The 19,606-nt window shown below is 37.2% G+C and overlaps 1 protein-coding gene across 2 annotated transcripts in view; it reads right to left on the bottom strand.

Annotated features, from left to right (window-relative positions):
• The window catches only part of LOC112958209 (transducin-like enhancer protein 4), a 97,731-nt gene that overhangs the window by 62,049 nt on the left and 16,076 nt on the right, over positions 1-19,606 (bottom strand). For both annotated transcript variants that reach the window (XM_026052010.1, XM_026052011.1), the window contains exon 5: positions 4,479-4,541. In XM_026052010.1, coding sequence (XP_025907795.1) covers positions 4,479-4,541 — 63 coding nt within the window. The remainder of the gene's footprint in view (positions 1-4,478; positions 4,542-19,606) is intronic.

The following is a 19,606-nucleotide window of genomic DNA, read 5'->3' as shown; positions in this document are numbered from 1 at the left end:
CCAAAGAAAAACTCGCTAAATTCACACTGCAGAAACAAGGAGGTTTTGCTATGTTTTATTCATACTATTTTGTTGTTGCATTATCTGTTTAGAGGGAGTACAGACCAGGTCTTTCTTAGGAACTGCAGTAGTATCATTTTGAAAAGCATGATTTAGAGACAGCATAATAAAGTGAAGCAGTGCCAAAAACACCAGTGAGAATCGGAGAGCAAAAACACATTTACAGAGGAATACAGCACACACTTAGAAAACTAAAAAGGACCAGCAGGGTCACTGAATTGCGGCACTGCAACTCAGACAACATGTAATAACCACTTTATAAAGAACAGTAAGAAAGGTACTAGCAATATATACATAAATTGCTAGTAAGACACTTTCCATGGTAGAAGGATTATAAATCTCTGACCGTTTCCTTGTATGTACCGCTTTAGACGTAGCCTCAGGAAAACTGAAGACAGAGGAAGTGTATTTTTTTCAGGTCTTTTCAGCCTCTCACATCTTTTTGAACAACATGGAATGAGTCGTGCTCTGCTTCTACAGACGTATCTCATACCCTTCCTCCAAAGCTACTGAACTGTACAAGCATCTTTAGGGAATGTGCATGCACAGGAGGAGGAAAGTCTTACAGTCTGTATTTATCTTGCAGAACAAAAATCATCCACCAATATTCAGTGTTTCCAAGGAAAAGCCTGAACGGTGTATTTTAAAAGAAGCTTCCCCTGGGGAAGGAGAGAGGGAATGCATGTGTGCACACACTCTCCTGCCCTGCCTAACACAGTGGGGCATGGAGGTTGCCCTGGAATGATCCCATGAAGAGTTAACTGGCTGCTCAAGCAGCTTGTGCTGAGCTCCAGGCTGCCACAACCACAGCTCTACATCAGCCAGCTTGTGTATGTCTGCCCGAGCATAAACACAGTCAATATTTACTGAAAAGAAGGTAGCTGTGACAGATGAACTTCTCTGGTCACACCAAACAAGCATGACTACCAGGCACTGGAAGTACCTAGGCTCTTTTGGCACTCCAGACATGCCAGCAGGGTCAAAGAGAGCCAGTTTGCACCTACCCAGAAAATGCAACTTTGGCCAAGTGGGAAATGGTCTCAACTCAAGCTCTGTGACATGAGTGTCGCAGTTTGCTGCAGCTGATAAACTCAGATGAGATATAAGAAAAACCAGTAGAGCCATAATCCACAACCTTAGGCCCATATGGAATTTTGTGTCACATGCTGAATAACTAGATGAGATGAGCCCTCTGTATCTATACCAGCTATCTATGTTACATTGCCTACACTACATTCAGAAGACTGAAAATAAATTAACTGAGCGCTAACTACCTCTAAGTATTTACCTAGAGGCTTGTGGAAATCCCCTAGCTCCTATATAACAGGGAGCACTTCAAGCATGCTGATATCTCACAACATTGCACACGGGTGAAAAATATTGCTGCAACGCAGAAAGTCTGCAACAGTGACAGAAATTGAACACAGGTCAGCCCTAAGGGCTTTCTCACGCCTTGACCACAAAGTCATTCCTTCGTATCAAATTTGGCAGCTTGGATTTTTTAGGGTCTCTATCTCTCTCTGCCTTTTTACTTTCAAAATCTCTTAATAGTCGTGTTTTCCCCGCATCCCCTCCACCTCCCCAATTACAGTCAACAACAACAAAAAAGTACTGTTTAACTGTGTATTTTGGCAGGTCAGAAGCTTTATTTTTAGCATAAAACCTTGGAAATGGATGGCACAGTAAAACTAAGTGAGGCCCTGCTTGCAGAGAACTTCCTAAATACTTTTTGAATTGCCCCAGAAACAAAGCATGTAGGATATAGTGATATATTATAATTGCAATCTTTTTGAGATCTCAAGTGATTTTGGCCACAGTTTCTTACATCTGAGTCAGTTATCACAAGCCATTGATTCCTTACAAAGTTAACAAGCAATAAGACAAGTTAACCTGGTGCTATTATGAGGTAATAATGTTGCCATCAGTGCATGTAACCGCTGTATTTTGTTCATTTTTCCCTCAGGCACAATAYAAAGGAGCCCGAGCACATTTTTCAGCCATTATTCCACAATTAGGCTGCATGCAAAATGCGTAAACAGCAAAAGCATGCTGCAATTCAGTTCTCCATTAACCTGGATGATGAAATAAAGTGGCTTCCATTAATGCACTTACTTTTTGAAGATAAAAAAAGTATATTAAAAATACAAGCATAATACTCAAAACTGGAAATCAGTTCTCTTTTGCCTCAGTCACCTCAACCTGATTTAACTGTTGATGCTAATAAAGGCCAAACAATTGCCACAATTTTCTTATCCCCAATGAGAAAACTACTGTAAATGGCATTTATTCTTTATGTATTCTTTATATTTATATTTGCTATTTAGATTTTATATTTATAAAGATTTATTCTTTATTTTTTTCCATCTGTCCCCTCTCCCCTCTTGCTAGATAAGCTAAAAAATACACTTGCCTCCAAGGGAGACAAACGCATTCACTGACTTTTTGGAAATGTTCCCTGTTCTCTTTGCAAACACACACAAAAATGCTGAAGTTGTGAACTCTTTTTGAACCCTCCATTTCCTCTGTAGCCTAAAGAACTTTTACACTATGACAGCACGCACACAGAAGAAGCTACAACACTTAGTAAACCCCAAAGAGTAAGATGCGTGTGAACAGGTGAAGAAAACATCAGGCAAAGGTTTTATAAAGCAGGGGGCATCCTCCAGCACAGCAATCACGCAAGAGCTCATTTCAAGATCTAAAACTGCTTAATTCCAAGGTGTAATCTAAAGGCTTAACAAAGTAAACAGCAGTCATTAAACACACAATTTGGTGGGCATGAGTCCTGTGAGGCCTCCCTGGATGGCACTGTACCAGTAACAGAAGGGGGGCATCATCTTCATTTTGTAAATTTACATCTGGATTGTCTCAGTTGTCTATCTACATAGTTCTTTAAACAAGCATATTAATGAAAATCTACTGAAAAGGTTAGGTTCATAATTATTTTTAAATTGCTCCCCATTTCTAGCTTCATGGTCAGAAGATTGTTAAGCAGTAGTCAGGGCCATTGGCTCACAGGATGGCTCACAGTTTGCTAGTTCCTGAATGAGAACCCCACAAAAGAGATTCTCCTTGACTGAACAAAAATTAAGAAATAGAGTGTGCAGCCTTCACACTGGCTCCTGCCTTCAATGAAGGCACTTAAAATGTACCAATGTTAGCTTTCAGGAGAATAACTCTAGGGTCATACACCTCCAGAGCAAAACACATACAGAAGAGGAAAAGAAAAAAAAAAAGTATCTGAATTTATCTGATTCAGACACCATTAAAAATCTCCAAACTTACTATCTTCATTTTTAATTCCACAATTAAAATTATTCAAAAAATAAAACATTCCAAAAATAAAAATAAGAAAATAAAACTGAGCTGTGTACTGAAATGAAGATTACTGCAGGATTTCAGCTGAAAAAAATACCAGTATAGTTATCAGTAGCAGTAAAGTGGTGCCAACTTTCTAAATACTCCAGAAAAGATGTCACTGCCATGGAAATGCCAATCCTACGTCTTTGCTAAGATCACAGCTTTGCCTGCCAAGCACTCACTCCTGCCTTTGTTTCAAAATTGTGTCATTTAGTACACATGGGTATGAATCAGTTTTACACTTCATTTTTATATGCTGTGTAATATTTCTGAAGAGCAACAAAAAGCCCCAATAMCTGCATGAATTATGTTTCTGTAGCAGTCAAAGTACAAAATCAACAGATCATTTCAGATTCAGGCAGGTCTTAAATTCCACTTCACATTTTTATTTTACTTTGCACCCATCTGTGAGAAGGTTCTCTCACCCAGCACCAATCAACCCCCCCAAACCCAGATCCCTCAAAGCATCTACAGTGCTCTCAGGATACAATAATTTTGAAAAAAAAAAAAAAAAGAAAGAGTGCTTAAGAGAAATTAGCCCATAGCAAGATTTAATTTTCTATTTTCCCCAGAAACACAGGAAACTTATAGGGATTTAAGGTAGTACACAATCTGGGATGGACATACAGGGGGAAAAAATGGGAAAAAGGGCTGCATCACAGCTCAACAAAATAACACAGAAGTTTCTCCTGAAGTTTAAAGCCCACTGCTAAGAATTTAGAACAAGTTGTGCCTTTCTAGCATTTCTGCAAGCTGTCCTCTGATTCCATATTCATCAATGATAATTCTGAGGAACACTGTATTTGCATATGAGAGCAAAATATTGAAACAACTAACATTTTGCTTAGCATATTACAAAATGCGTTCCATTACATAAATACATTTAAATAATATTATGGTGGACCTGGAGAACATAATGAGGCTATAACGAGAACAGTACATGGAAAGCCATCTACAAGCACCAAGAGATTCATAAGGAAACAATTTCAATAGATAGTCATGCTTTTGTAACAGCTGTGATAAGTTTAGGTGATTACCAATTCAAGCTACTATCTTACCTCTTGGGACAGGAAGGGAATGACTTGCGCACATATAGCATTCAGCCTTTTGACGATTTCTGCCTGCAAGTGACAAGAAGAAGAAAAGTGTAACCACAAAGATTCTCAGATCTGATTTTAACTCATGAACACAGAACACACATTTGTCCGTTTTCTTCTCTAGTCATCCTCTGGTCAGGATAGATTCTAAAAAAGGGAGCATTTGGAGAGCTACTCAACCAAACGTAACAGCTACTCAATCATTTTTGGCTAAAAAGATTTTCTTATAAAAATATAGCTTAGGAGTTCCATGCGACACAAGGAATTCATTTTCCTTATGAAATCAAACACATTTATTCTTCTCTAAGTCTTCAGAAGATGTAAAAAGAACAAACAAACAAACAACTATACTGCCTACCACACTAAACTTTCTCCCATGATGGAAAGAAGGACCATTTCATTACAACAGCGTAAGGATAAATGAATGGAACAACTAAAGTAATAACTTCCATGCTTACACTGTTGATTATGGGACCATTAGCAATACAATTTGCAACATGACTTAAACATTCTACCACATTTTAGAGGAAAAAAAAAGCAAAATATAATACAAGTTATCTAACGCAAGCTTAGTACTAGCTTGCATTAATACTTTCATATTGCTTAATACTTTCATATTGCAAGTGTGATGAATGGCTAATATACAACTTTTATTTTTTGTATCCTCAATCAATTCTTAGTCTGTATTTCTCATCTGTAAATTTCAACAGAGATTGAAGTGATTTGAACAGATGATACAAAAATATAGCTGCAGAGGCAAAAATATTTGCAGTCACATATACTTTCTTACAATAAATTATAATCCGAGTCAGTTACAGTAACCTGAATAGCAAGACTGAATGCTCTTCTTGTGAGGTCACTAAACGTGACTTCTTTTAGTCACGTTTAGATTTAGGCTTCTTTCTTGAATCCACCACCCTTCTAGTATTTTTTGCTACACAGTCTTTTAAATAGCAAATCCCTAGAAAAATACAAGAGAAAGACTCAGAAGGGCAGTAAAAAGAGAGAGCTACATGTAAAATAAATTTGTGTTCAAAAAAAATTACAGTTACAGAGTTATGTAACCAGCAGACATGGTACACTAGAGATAAGGGTACATGTGAAACTTATGCTGTCCCCTTGTGTGTACTGCAATACACTTGAGCTAACACACATAATACTTTTCTCAAACAATACAATTTCTTGATTTCTTTGAAATTCATTTCGTCCCTGTAGGCTACTTAGACAGCAAATTCAATGTTACACTGCCCCAGTTCCTCCTCACCAGTCCTGACTGTTCATGTAAGCTCCTGTATCATTAAAATTATGCATTTTAATACATTGTCATCACTCATCTACTATACACTTTCAGTTTATGCAGCAGCATAGGCACCTCACATGATACTTGGGAATAAATTCAGTTCACCACAATACTAAATATCCTGCTAATTTCAAAGGTCTATAACTATGTCTATATCAGAGAACCTACACTGTAAAACTTAAATACACCTTTAAATAAACAGCATATACTATACTCTTTTATACTGAGATTTATGAACTGTTTGTTATATAAAGCAGCACAGAGAGTTGTAAGATGTGTGTCTAAGCTTCAGCAAGAGAGGCTGCATGACCCAATATTGTATTATTTGAGAAACAATATTTGATTATGGAATTGTAGACTGTAATGCAGTACAAAGCTCCAAAGAACATGCATCACAGCTGTTTGAGCATTTTAAGTATTTCAGCAATTCAAGCATTTCCAAATTTTGGGTCTCATCCACGATACTATTTTTTTAAAGGAATCTCTTAAGAATCTTAAAACCAAAGAGAAAACTACACATCTGACTCTTCAAGACCTTTCCAAGCAAAGAGAAAACTCCAAAGTACGCTGCTTATTTGAGTAGAGTTCCCTTTGCCTCACCATTTAACACATCCTTTACTCATCTTCAGTTCTGGATAAATCATATGAAGATGCATCTTCCACAGAAGATCTTTAGTAATAAAAGGTTAATAAACATTATGCTTTCTTCTGCCGCAAAACAACTCCTCCTAAAACACACATAACAAGCCTACCCAACTCCTATACAGCTGTTGCAAGCTGCTTATGGAGCAACCAAGGTCTCTCCTGCTGTGCTTTTGCCTTAGTCCATACCCAATACAAGTCAACTTTTCACCATAACTGTTATTTACTGCACTATTGAGGAAGTAAGAACAAAATTTGCATAAAGTGCTTAAAAGGAAGTTTTGAAAAGCTTGCAATTCATATGTTTAAGACCAGAAGCGTCTACTAATTGTCTTATCAGACCTGTACTAGAACTGTACAATTTCATCAATTCCTCCATCAAGTCCAGTTCCAGTTCTTCTAGAACACAGTTTAGTCAATGAAACAAATTTATTCAAAATATCTTAAGGGATTTCTTCTCAATTAAGGTTTATGTTCATACTGAATTTCAACATCCAACCTCACATTTTAGCTATGATAATGGTGGGTTTTTGCCTTTTTTTTTTTTTTTTTTTTTTTGAGAAGTACATTTCTCTCACCCTCTTAGAACAAAAAAAAAGTTGTTGAAACATTTTTACTCAATATTTACATAAAATTTTCTTCAAGCAGATTTCGAGTCTAGGAAATGTCAAGCTCAAAAATGGGTTCCAAAAAACTTACAAGCAAGTGAAAGCAGGTGATCGAATATGAACATTTACACAACTCTAACAACCTTTGGGTATCAATCCTACCAGAATATAAAACACTGAAAGTCTTTTCATGTTGTACGCAGAAAAATGAACTGATCAAAATAGCACCCAGCCCTTACACAGCATACAGAGAAGAAAAAGAGCTTGCTAATGTCTGCAAGAGATGCTGTAGCATCCCACGGCAACATTTCTTAGCCAGTTGCAAGGATGCTCACTAAGCCAGTCAGGAAAGAACTGAAAAACCTTGTTATTCAGAACTATGTGTTAACACTATTCCTTTTTAAAAATTGTCTTTACCTCCTCCAACAATAAACATTCATTCTTAGCTTAGCACCACTCTACTACATTTTGATAAATTTTACAGTCATTTCAAGGACTACAATCATTTTGCAGAGGCAAAAAAAAAAAAAAAAAACCTATAAACCCAGGTCAATAGAAGCAGAAGTAACAAGGAAAGAAGCAGGAAGTGATACCTACCATTCCAATGTCCAGCTGCCTCAGCAACCATGACAGACAGAATAAGGGGCAACAGGTACAAGATGAAACCCAGGCAGTTCCATCTCCATGTGAGGAGGAACTTCTTCCCTGGGAGGGTGCCAGAGCCCTGGCACAGGCTGCGCAGAGAGGTTGTAGAGTCTCCTTCTCTGGAGATCTTCCAAACCCACCTGGATGCCGCCCTGTGCCCCGTGCTCTGGGTGTCCCTGCTGGAGTAGCGGGGTTGGACTAGATGATCTCTAGAGGCCCCTTCCAACCTCAACCACTCTGTGATTCTGTGACTCATCTGATGAGAAGTAAACCAAAATACTGATGGAGCAGGACACTTCACCTTCCACAAAGCAGATTCCCAAAGTGCAGCAGCTGGACTCTGACACAGCTAACAAGGAGTCAAAAGGAAGACAACAGTTTGACTGAGTGGCTATGCTTAACTGACAGACTGTCAAGGGTCAACAGGATTGAGACATGCTGCCTATTGCTAGAAAAGACAGTCAACAGGAAGGCAAAAAGAGGATGCTGTGTATGTACACCAACGCTACGAAGAACATTAACAGCTTTGCATTATGAATAACTTGTCTCCATTGGTCTCGCCAAGCTAAAGATGCTTTAGTAAGGACACACTATCCACTACTCCACTAATTTAGTAAGGCCACCATGCTTTGGCCTGGAAATTGCTATCAGACATCCTCACATTCTCAGACCAGTATCTTAGGGGTCTACTATCTTTGTATTGCCAGAACAGATTTTGCAGACTAAAAGCAAGACACTGAGTCATTGAGCCACTGCAGTCTTGCTTATATATATGAGGATTTTTTATCTATATATGCTATTTTTAATTTTTATATATGTATATATAAAGAAGATTATATTAATTTTACTTAAATCTTAAGGAAAATAAAAAAAGAGTCAAAGTATATTGTCATTTTGAGCCCAAGAGTTCACACAGGTTCTAGGCTGACGTTAAGACTAACTCATGCTCTTATGAGTGCTTGTCAGATATACCATGAATCTTGCAAAGTCAATCATTCTTACAAGCAGCAACCACTCAGACACTCCAGAGAGAAGCTGACCCTCCACGGAACTCCAGCATCAGAAGGATACCCTGTTTGGGGGGTCTGAATGAGATGTCCAAAGGGGTTTGCAAAATGTTAAGGGGAATTGGCTTATTTCCTGTAAATTTTTATAGAAATAATTTCTCTGAATAATAATTTCATGCTAAGGAATTTGTTTCTTGAACCATCAGTAGGAGTTTAGTRTAAGTAGCATGGTCAATCTATATGTTCACACAATATGTATGTCCATCTATAAAACTGAGCAGATTATCTGAGGAAAGAGGAGAGAGACTTAACTTGATTTGAGAATTCAGAATGCCTTTCTACACAGCAGAGAAATGTGGAAAAGAAAGCTAAGCAACTAAAATACATACGTCTTCTGATTCTCCCTATCTGGTTGGGTAACTAAACACAAAAGGTAAAAAAGCAGCTTTAAGTAAATGCTTATTATTTTAAGTATTCTATTATGCAATAAATTGTTTGGCGTTAAGACTGCCTGAAGATATTGACAATCTTGCGCTGGGAATACTCTCTGCAATGAACCAGTAGCACAGACTTTAACAGTTAACCAAATTCTGTGACCCTGGAACTTTTCCTTCATAACCTCAATCAGTATTAGGTATTAAATTAACAATTCCACAATATAACAGCTCAAGAACCAAAATATACTTTTTTGTGCATTTTTGTGGAATACAATAACCAAATGCAAAATGTCTTAAAACAGATATTTTCATGGAATTGCTTGACATTGAAACATTTTCTGCAACAAACTTTAGGGAATAATACAATAGCAACATGTTTATTTTTTACTACCAAATATCATTAAATCATTGGACATTAGCTTAGCACAAGCTTCTTGAAAGGTCATCTGAAAGCCTGAAGGTGAAAATCTGATCATTTAGATTAATATCTCAGGAGGCCTTTTCTTACTGTCATTARATCAATCCTGAAAACTCTACTCCATTCTTTTTCGCCTAACATGCAAAATAAAAATTCTGCATCAAGGTAGGAAAAAACATTTTTTTTTTTGTTTTGAAACCTGCATGCAAAAACTAGTTTAAGAATTTTTTGTTTAGATGTCATGCCAATGGGGATTTCAYGATCAATCTAGTTGGCAGGAGAAGGAAAAGCATGATTTCATAAAATCAGGCAGCCAATTCCTCACATTGAAAGCTAAAGTTGCCTCGGAAACACTGCTACTTCCATGGTCATCTAATTTTGCCTCTTTTGTCCCATGGGACCAAGCTTTTGAGAGGCATCATTTATTTACAGGCCTTTCCACTGGGCTTCAGTTATCGGCCAATAATGCTGTGGACACACACTTCTAATGGCCTATGTTTTGAAACCGAGTCTAATCTAATGGCGCAGGGCCCAAACTCCTTTTCCAGCATAGCCATTAAAGGACGTAGGTTATTGCCGTTGTCACCATTGATATTTGTCATTGTAATGTAATTAGGGCCCTAAAATGATGCATTACAGCCCTTGGCACAGCTTCTATTAAAATCTTTTCTTCTGCTCACTGAACTGCGACCTGCTTTCTGATGAATAACAGACAGATAGCTTTAGGCTGAGGAGCAGATTCATCAAAGAAGTGTTTTTCAGCTTCGGAAATAAAAAAAAAAAAAAGTAAATAACAGGGGGCAACCTAAGAAGAAAAGCAAAAGCCAAAAAAAAAAAAAAAAAAAAAAGAATGAAAAAAGCACACAGCACATCTGAATTTCCTCTGACCACTTGAAATTCTGATTGCATCTGATGAATCTTTCTTAGGACAATATATTCCCAGCCTGTGAATCACATGGTTAATCAGGGCCCTAATCTGCTATCCATCAGCCTATGCCAGCACTGTAACTTCCAATCAAATTTATAGGTTATGTGGGTCACGCATCCCTGAACAACTACATTCACAGATATCCCATTTAAACCAGCAGAGATTCTGAAATGCTGTTGTTAGGGTTACTGAACGTTATAATACTATTCAAAGCTTCATGAAAGCTCCTGATAAACAGCTGCTAAATTATTGCCTGTGGATGCAGCATGATGCTCTAAAATAGCATTAATGACCCAATAAAAGGGCAATTGTTCATGCCAAAACATAAAAARGATAGCTTTTGCTGCCATAGTTTGTCAAATATGTTAACAAACATTGACACTTCTGTTACTCTTCTTTCCGTAAACATGAAAGATGTTTGGTTTTGCATAAAAACCCACCAGCATTCAACCAAAAAAAATGAGAGAGAGGCAGGTAGCAAAAGCCTGAGCTGGAATTTCATTTTTTATCTTATATAATATAAGCTTTATTGTCCATATCCTTGGGAGACACCTACAAAAGACACTATTTTAACACTAAGCTCTTTTCATAACCATTTACATGTTTTTTTTTAAATATACATGTATATTTATCAGCTATGATTTTATTAACTTCGATTTAGTAACTTTTCTGTTATGTTATGCATATAAGCGGGCAATAATAAAATACAAGAGTGACTACTTACGTCCATGATTTAGCTAAGAGTCTTATTGACTGAAGCAATTAGGCAGCAATGTTTAAATGACATTTAATTATCTACATAAGCATATAAGTAACTTTAAAAAATTGACCCTTTAAATGCATCCAGTAGGAGAGGACGTAAATATCTATAAAAACTTAGGCATTTTTGAAAAAATTTTAAAAGACAAGCCTGAGAACAAGGCTAGATCAAAGTTCCCAGCCCCTAAATACACTTCCAGCACAGGCTGGTCCTTAGGGTAAGTGCACCAATGAGGCAACTAATGCAGAGCAACTACCACACTGAATACTTATGAGAGCATGTGGACAGACTATTAGACTCCTAAATCACTTTGAAAATGTCACTTAGGAGTTTAACTTAATTTACCCTTGCTGCACGCTGCTAATACTGGAGTTAAACACACAGTAAAATATGATAATACGTTTAAAGTGCTCTGATAAGCATTTTAGCATACATCTAAATTCTTATCAAAACTAGGGTTGAAAACAGAAGAGGCATATAAACGTCAGACATTAAAACACCCAGAAATTTTCTAATATATATAGAATTCAGAACTGATTTCTCACTTAAAAATCTCCTTTTGCAGTCATTTTTAGCAGAGAAAAAGCAAAATTGGGATTTTATTTATAGTACATAAACTTTAGAAAAATAYTTCCACTATATTTTATAAAGTTATATAGTTATTATAATTATAAAAATTGCTTCTAAAGAATTACCACTGGAGGCTGTAGGTCTGTCAGTGGAATGGAAACAAAACTGCTGTATATGTATTGTTGAAATAAAACAGAATAATAAAACACTATTTGGAAACCCATTTCAGCAGCCAGTAGGAAAAAATATATGCAATTACGCTTTCAGAAAAATAATCTGAAACAACTGTTATTTCAGGTTTAATTTGTTTTACACAATGCAGCCTTTACCAAAAAGATCAATCTAGTTTATTAAGTGCTTACCAAGAACACATGCACACACCCATATTATCTAAACAGCATTTCCCAAATTAGTGAGAATAAAAAAAAGATTGCTACACTGTATGAGACACACTATGGTTTTGAATAAAAAAAGCAAAAAAGCCAATCTTCGTATTCACAGGAAATTAACTCTTCTTTCATAAAGAAGAATGGGTTTTGTTTTAATCACAGACTGTTGTCATGAAGTGCTTACTCCAGCTCTACACAACTGGAGAAAATATTGCAAGCCCTGAATATAAAATTTCTCTTCAGTCACAGCAAAATGCTGCTTGGAAACTGAGCCACAAAGAACCTAATCTTCCTAGGAAAGAAAGGCAGAAAAGTTTCCAGTGAGAAAACATTTTTTTCAATAAACCAATTGCTCAAGTTGAATGGACTCATTTTCTAATGCTCTATAATGAGCAATGAACAGGAGAGCTGAATGAAGTGTGGCCATCAGATTGTCAAATAAACGGAGGTACCTTCCACATCTCACTTTCCTATCAACCTCCTTTACAAATATCTCAGTTAAATYCAGCAAGTACTGTAAACTTGACATACTTCATATACTTTTATACATTAATTTAGAAGGTTATTTTCAAAAAAAAAAAAAAAGATGCTGCAGACAGCAACATAAGTAATAAGCTGGAGTGGCAGAATTTTAAGAATCGATTTGCTAATGTACGTTCTGACCTGTGGGCTGCTGAAGTCAACCAACGAGACAAGGCTTTTATTTAAGGTTTTAAGAACCATGTGAAGATTACTTGCGTGAGAAAAAATATATACTGAATCATTCATGTCATTMAAGATTAAGACAATAAAAAGCAAATCAAATAAGGTGATATATAAACACATTTCAACACTGCCACTTCATAAAGTCAACACTTCAAAAAAATATCTACTACTGCCTGCAAGTAGGGACTTAGAAATGCATAGTCTGGATGCTCACATACACCCTCCACTCTTCCAGCTCTGGTTCTGACTTACACTATTGGCATATCCATTAGCACATGGACCATCTGGAAGAAGGGCTGCAAATGGAATTTAAAATGGCAGAAACCAGCTTCAGTTTGCCTTTCACTATGGTAGCAGGAAACACTTGCTCAAAAAGCAGTCAAAAACAAGGAAAAGGGGGAGACTGCCAAGGGACGTCAGAAAGCCRTAAGAAGAGCTCTGTAGTCTGCCTAACTACTATCTGTCACTTACCAGCAATCCTCAACGTATTTCATGGCAACACATATTTTGTGAAATACAGCCTCATAGGGATGAGTAGTTTCCACCTCTCTCTATGAATTGCAGAAATTTGGATTTTCAAAGAAAGGGGGCGAGGTGGGGGGAAACATGCAAAACTCTGGTATCACAGTAAGGCAGTTTCTGTTTTAAGCTCATTTTTTTGCTTCTGTCTCATAACTGCACTTAGGTCAGAATTTCCCAGCCCACACAMACAGAAATACAGCTATACATGTATAATCACTGCTCCCTTACTACTTGATTCTTCCTTTCACATATCCTACCAAAGTCTCTGATCACAGTCATTCTATGCACAGTAGAAATGAGTCAATCTGAACCCAACCTTACAACTATATGTATATAGTGTTTCTACTGTATGACAAACATGACATAAAATATACAGTTTATATTTAATTAGCTAAAATAAGCACCCTATTTATGTCAGAGGGTGATAATACATTTTTTGGTGACAGAAGTAACAACGGTTAAAGAGAAATACTGCAGATGAGGAGTTTCAATCTGCACAATCTGAATTGTAAAGAAGAAATAGTGACAGAGTCAGAAACCATTCTCGGAAGACTTGCACTTACCTTGATATTTATAAATGCCTTGAGGAAAAAAAAAAAAAAAACAGGGACCCTACATTCACATTTCAATAACATTTCAACAGCAGCTGAAAGTCTCTAGAAGTTTAAAACTAGAAGAGACCACACTTAAAAAAATTACATACATAACATTTTGGAAAAGTGGCAGTGATACTCTTCTTAAATGTTTCCAGAAAATAAATACTAGRAATTATTTTCCCTACACAATATGCATGGTAGGGCGAAACTGTAACTTCTAATTCCCACTGGCACTTAAATTTTCATTTACAAATTCACAAAAAGTAAGATTCAACAAGYAAAAGTGCAGGGTCCTGCAGAGGAATAACCCCGGACACCAGTATAGATTAGGGGCTGACCTGCTGGAGAGCAGCCCCACAGAGAAGGACTTCAGCGTCATGGTGGATGACAAGTTGACCATGAGGCAGCAGTGTGCCCTGGTGGCCAAGAAGGCCAACGGGATCCTGGGGTGCGTTAAGGAGAGCGTCTCCAGCAGGTCGAGGGAAGTGATCATCCCCCTCTACTCAGCCCTGGTGAGGCCACATCTGGAGTACTGCGTCCAGTTCTGGGCTCCCCAGTACAAGAGAGATGTGGGGCTGCTGGAGAGAGTCCAGCGCAGGGCTACCAGGATGATCAGGGGCCTGGAACATCTGCCCTRTGAGCAAAGGCTGAGGGAGCTGGGYCTGTTCAGCCTGGAGAAGAGGAGGCTGAGGKGGGACCTGMTCAGTGTCTATAAAYACCTCAAGGGAGGCAGTGAGGAGGAGGGGGCGGCCTCTTTTCAGTGGTGGCCAGCAATAGGACTAGAGGAAACGGCCACAAGCTGAGGCACCAAAAGTTCCACAGGAACTTGAGAAAAACACTTTTTGACAGTGAGGGTGGCAGAGCCCTGGCACAGGCTGCCCAGAGAGGTTGTGGAGTCTCCTTCTTTGGAGATCTTTAAAACCTGCTTGGACACAGCCCTGTGCCACGTGCTCTGGGTGACCCTGCGTGAGCAGGGGGGTTGGACTAGATGACCTCTGAGGTCCCTTCCAACTTTAAGCATTCTATGATTTCAAGATGGCTACAAGTCTATTATCCTAACCACCCTCTGCATTATAGAGAGCGTACATGCTGCTCCAAATACTAATCACTGAGAAACTGTATATTATCAAGGCTGAGAAGGATGAAGATTGTGCCAGACTTCAATTACATGTACAAAGTTGAATTGTTTCTGTCTTGAAGTTTGCAAAACACACTGCAACCTATATTATCACACTGTATTTCGCTCTTCTCCAGACCAAAAAAAAAAAAAAAAAAAAACCCCACTCTACTTTTCCTAGCAAGTGTCATTCCACAGTGTCGTTTAGAGGGCTAGGTAAAAGTAATCAATAAATTTATATAAGGGGCAACCAAAAGCTCCCCATCAAAACAGAAAAAGCAATGCGACTAGTGAACTTTTATTTTCATCCAGATTGATCTGCAGGCCAGAAATCAACACGCTGTTATTTTTGTTCTACTTCTGATTTAGTCACTTCATAAGCCTCAACTCCACAAATCAGAGGGGGAGATGGAGAGGTGGAACCCATAACCTGTTAGATTTATTGATTATTACACTGGACTATATATATTTTTTAAAACAGACAAATACTACCAATCAGCAAATTGACCTATTCAGCGTATTTGTTAGGTCTAGTGAAAAGAATTCTTGCACTGTTTAAAAACCATGCCATATTTCTTTTTCAAATCAACATGCTTCATATCATGTAGTGGCTAGTCATCAATTAGAGATCAAGCAAAGCATGTATTTAGACCACTTTTCTTGAAACATGCAAGGGAAACATGCAACTCCATTCCAATGCATTTTCCTCTTGCATTATGAAAATGAACAATATGTAGACATGATTCCCATGAGCTGGTAACATATTTCCATATTTGATGTAACTTGATAAGCAAAAATCTTGCACCTTTTAACATGTCACACAGTAATATATTAATAATAGAAAAAACTCCCAGAAAAAAAATGATGAAAGTATCATGCAGTGGACTTTATTGTAATGCTATCATCAAGTGCCAATTTCAACTCCTTGCAGTGACATATATTTAAATAAAGCATGTTGCATCATAAGCTTTGTATAATCAAGCAAAAATATGGTATTTTTTAACTCTTTATTGTTTTTAAGTAAATCCTAGTTTCTGGAATCAAATGACTATCTCAAAGTCAGATTTTATTTAAAACCTAGAAAACACATAAAAAAATCAAAGAAAAAACATATGGAATTTGTCTATAATGTTACAAGCATATGAGCAGAAGACACTTTCTTCTACTCTAAACTTAAAATGAAGTTCAGACTTGAATGTTGACTGATGACCTCTTTGTGTTTTAAGAGCTTCCACTGTAGCATTGTAAGAATGGGTGAGCTAGACAGGCCTTACACAGTACTGCTTATGGTGAGGGGATTGCAATTCCTTTTCCCAATCACAGAGTAAACTCTCCTAAATAGGACAATATCCTGGAGGTGACAAACTAAGTATATTTATTCAAAAATAAAACACTAGGAGTCTCAGTATGGTATATAACCCTAACACCTCTCACATGATGCTGATTCATATTCATATTTTTCAAGTAAAACATGCTCAGTGACTATTAGCTCAACAGGAAATGATTCTTTATGTAGCAGAATGCTGCTCTTAAGCAAGCAATTAAAAAAAAAAAAAAAGCCCATATATTTGAATCCTATTGAGGGGAAAATATTGATATAAATTGTCATGGCTCAATCTTAATCACTGTGAATCCTAACTACTCCTGCTGAAAATAATTCTATTTGGATTTCAACATTTCTGCAACTTGGCTTCAGTAGCACTTACCATTTTTGTCTTTAAGTGGAGGAGGACTAGGAAAGAATCAGGCAATTTTATCTTTCAAAATGTGAACATTTAACAAATGATAGTTTCACTAGTGAAGTACATCTAAAATAATCAGTCAGCTTATGATTCCCTTTTTAACCTTCTTAAGAAGATACATTTGCAAAGCAAATGTTAAGACATTTGTAAGAAGACATGAATGCTGAAATGTGTTCAGGAAATTCACTTGTTCAAGACAGTTGGATAGACTACGCATACCTTGATGTTCAATTCAACTGAATGGCATTCTCTCAGTAAAACTCCTGCCAAGACAGACTCAGATTAAATCAACACTAAATGACCTTTTTCTTTAAACTACATCAGCATTACTAAAGTTTTCAAATACCATCCAGGAGGAATTTTAACTTGAAATAAACTTTTTATTAAAAAGCACATRCAAAGTTTAAGAAAAATACCATTAAAATTACACCATGAGGTATGGAGCAAAGGAGARTTCTCCATCTGAGAAATATGTGTCATGTACATTTCACAAAAACTTCTTCAGTGTAGTAACCCCCTGAGAAATCACATGCTGGGTGGAGAGACAATATGAACTGCATTGATTTCAAACAAATACTCAAGATACACCTATAAACTGCATGCTGCATTGTACTGCATATAATTGATTTCAAAAAACAGATCTGGAATATGKACAGCAGGTAAAATGTGAGGAAATGGAAAGGTGCTAATAATCAATCCTATGAAAACTGATTAACCATCACCACTGTGTGATAACGAAATCAACGCACCACTCCACTGACATACATTGTTATCATAAAAGGCATTACTCAAAGGTAGTAGAGGATGCCTTTATGAGATTTCTCCAATGCATTCTCCATGATTGTCAGAAAACCAGATGGATCAGAAATAAGAACTGCGTTCCCAGCAATTATGCGCTCTCTGTTTTAGAGACAGAGAGTCTTGCTGTAGTTCTTGCTGTAGTTTCACACACACTTCGAATTGTTTTTAAAGTTGGCACGGCCCCTGAGGAGGCTCTCTCCTTCTTCAGCTACAACTCTTCACCCCACCCTTACGCCAACAGCATTTATGAGGCTATGAGGTGAACCAGGCAAGGACTTAGCCAAATTAACCCCTCCCCCACAGTTATTTTTAATATAGACACCATTCTTGGATCTAAAACACCACACAGAAACAATGTAAGAAAAAAATAATCCTTAGAGCATGAAGGTAACTTTTCTCAGCTTAAAAGGTATAGAAAGCTACAGTTTAAGACACCTCAAACTGTAATAGTGAAACTTTTGCAAACACTTAGCACCTTCCTCTTCTAAGCTTCAAAACAAGAACAGGGTCAAAAGAGCAAACTGTTCAGCAGCACTCTTGGCAAGATACTCATCTTGTGACATACACCAAGACACTTCTCTCGGCATGGGAAGGCCCTCTGTTTCACATCTTATACTACCCTGCAACCAAGCTGTACTGCAAACACCCCATAATAACATTTTCACTTCTCTGCTAGCACCAAGATCTGTTTAGTTGCAAGGTTTGGAGTTGTCTTTGCAACCAGGCACTAGATCATCTGCCAAATCAAATCTTCAATACACATCTGATACTAAATTTAAAGTTATAAATAAATAAATAAATAAATAACGGTGTAAATTAGTGGTGAGTGCACAGGCTTGGCAGCATTCTGATGAAGAGATGAAATGCTGTGGTCAAAACTGCAAATAAAAAAAACCTCATAAAACAACATACTTTTTTCAGTTATAGCAGACTGCGTGACAGACAGCAAAACCACATTTCCATGCCTTTTTTTTTTTTTTAAATGGATCTGTGGCTTTTTGCCACAGAGTAATTCTATGGTTTACCAAAATGAAGTCTCCAGGCTTGTTAATTTCATATTTAGTTAACTAGGTCTGTAATCCTACCACCCTTTTAACCAGAAAGGTTTAAGGCATGTGTTTATAGGAAAAATGCTCATTCAAATGCTATTATTTTAACCCACAAAGATGCTCAAAGGCTGCATTTATTCTTTTTTATGAGTGTCTGTTTTGCACAACATATTACAATTATTCCTTTTCATGAACAGTAGTTTCCCATGACAATTAGAGACCTAGTTGTGCTCCTGTTTGCATTAGCAATCTGCCCAAACATATAAAAGGAAACCTGAAAAATCACTGAACTTCCTACAGATTGCTTGAAAGCCTGTTTGTGAATAACCATTATCTGTTATTCATAAAGACATCAGAAAAAAAAGCTGGGGGACCATGGGAGTAGGTTTGATGATCAATGGGTAGTTCAGACTGTTTTCTTTTGCAAGCTTCAGTGAAGATTAAGTWGGAAAAGATTAACCTTTAATATAAAGGGAGGCCAGTTTAAAACAACTGATTTCTTTATTGATAAACTTAGTTTCATTGCTGTAGTATATCATATCGTGTAGCTGAAGGCAAGAGAAAGATGTGAARAAAAAACATTTTGTCTTTTTTTTTAAAGAAACACCCAAAAAGGACACAGACTTTACAATGACAGGTGTAACTTCAAATCACATACACATTACTGAGGGTGCTTTAAACCAGCTGCAAAATAGCCCAAGAAGTTTGGGAAACACACAGCACAGTGAAGCCCTGCTAGRCTGCATGTTCCAGGGCTTTTTAGTCAGCAGGACCTGAGTAGTTTCCTTCAAAGGTTGTTAGAAACGCTTGCAAGTACTTTGGTCACACTCCTGAAACCCACAAACATACACCT

This window comes from Nothoprocta perdicaria, unplaced genomic scaffold (assembly GCF_003342845.1).
Source record: "Nothoprocta perdicaria isolate Ctin4 unplaced genomic scaffold, notPer1 scaffold_82, whole genome shotgun sequence".
Taxonomy (NCBI): Eukaryota; Metazoa; Chordata; class Aves; order Tinamiformes; family Tinamidae; genus Nothoprocta; species Nothoprocta perdicaria.
Note: the sequence above shows the minus strand (reverse complement) of the source record. Positions and strands in the feature narration are given on the sequence as shown.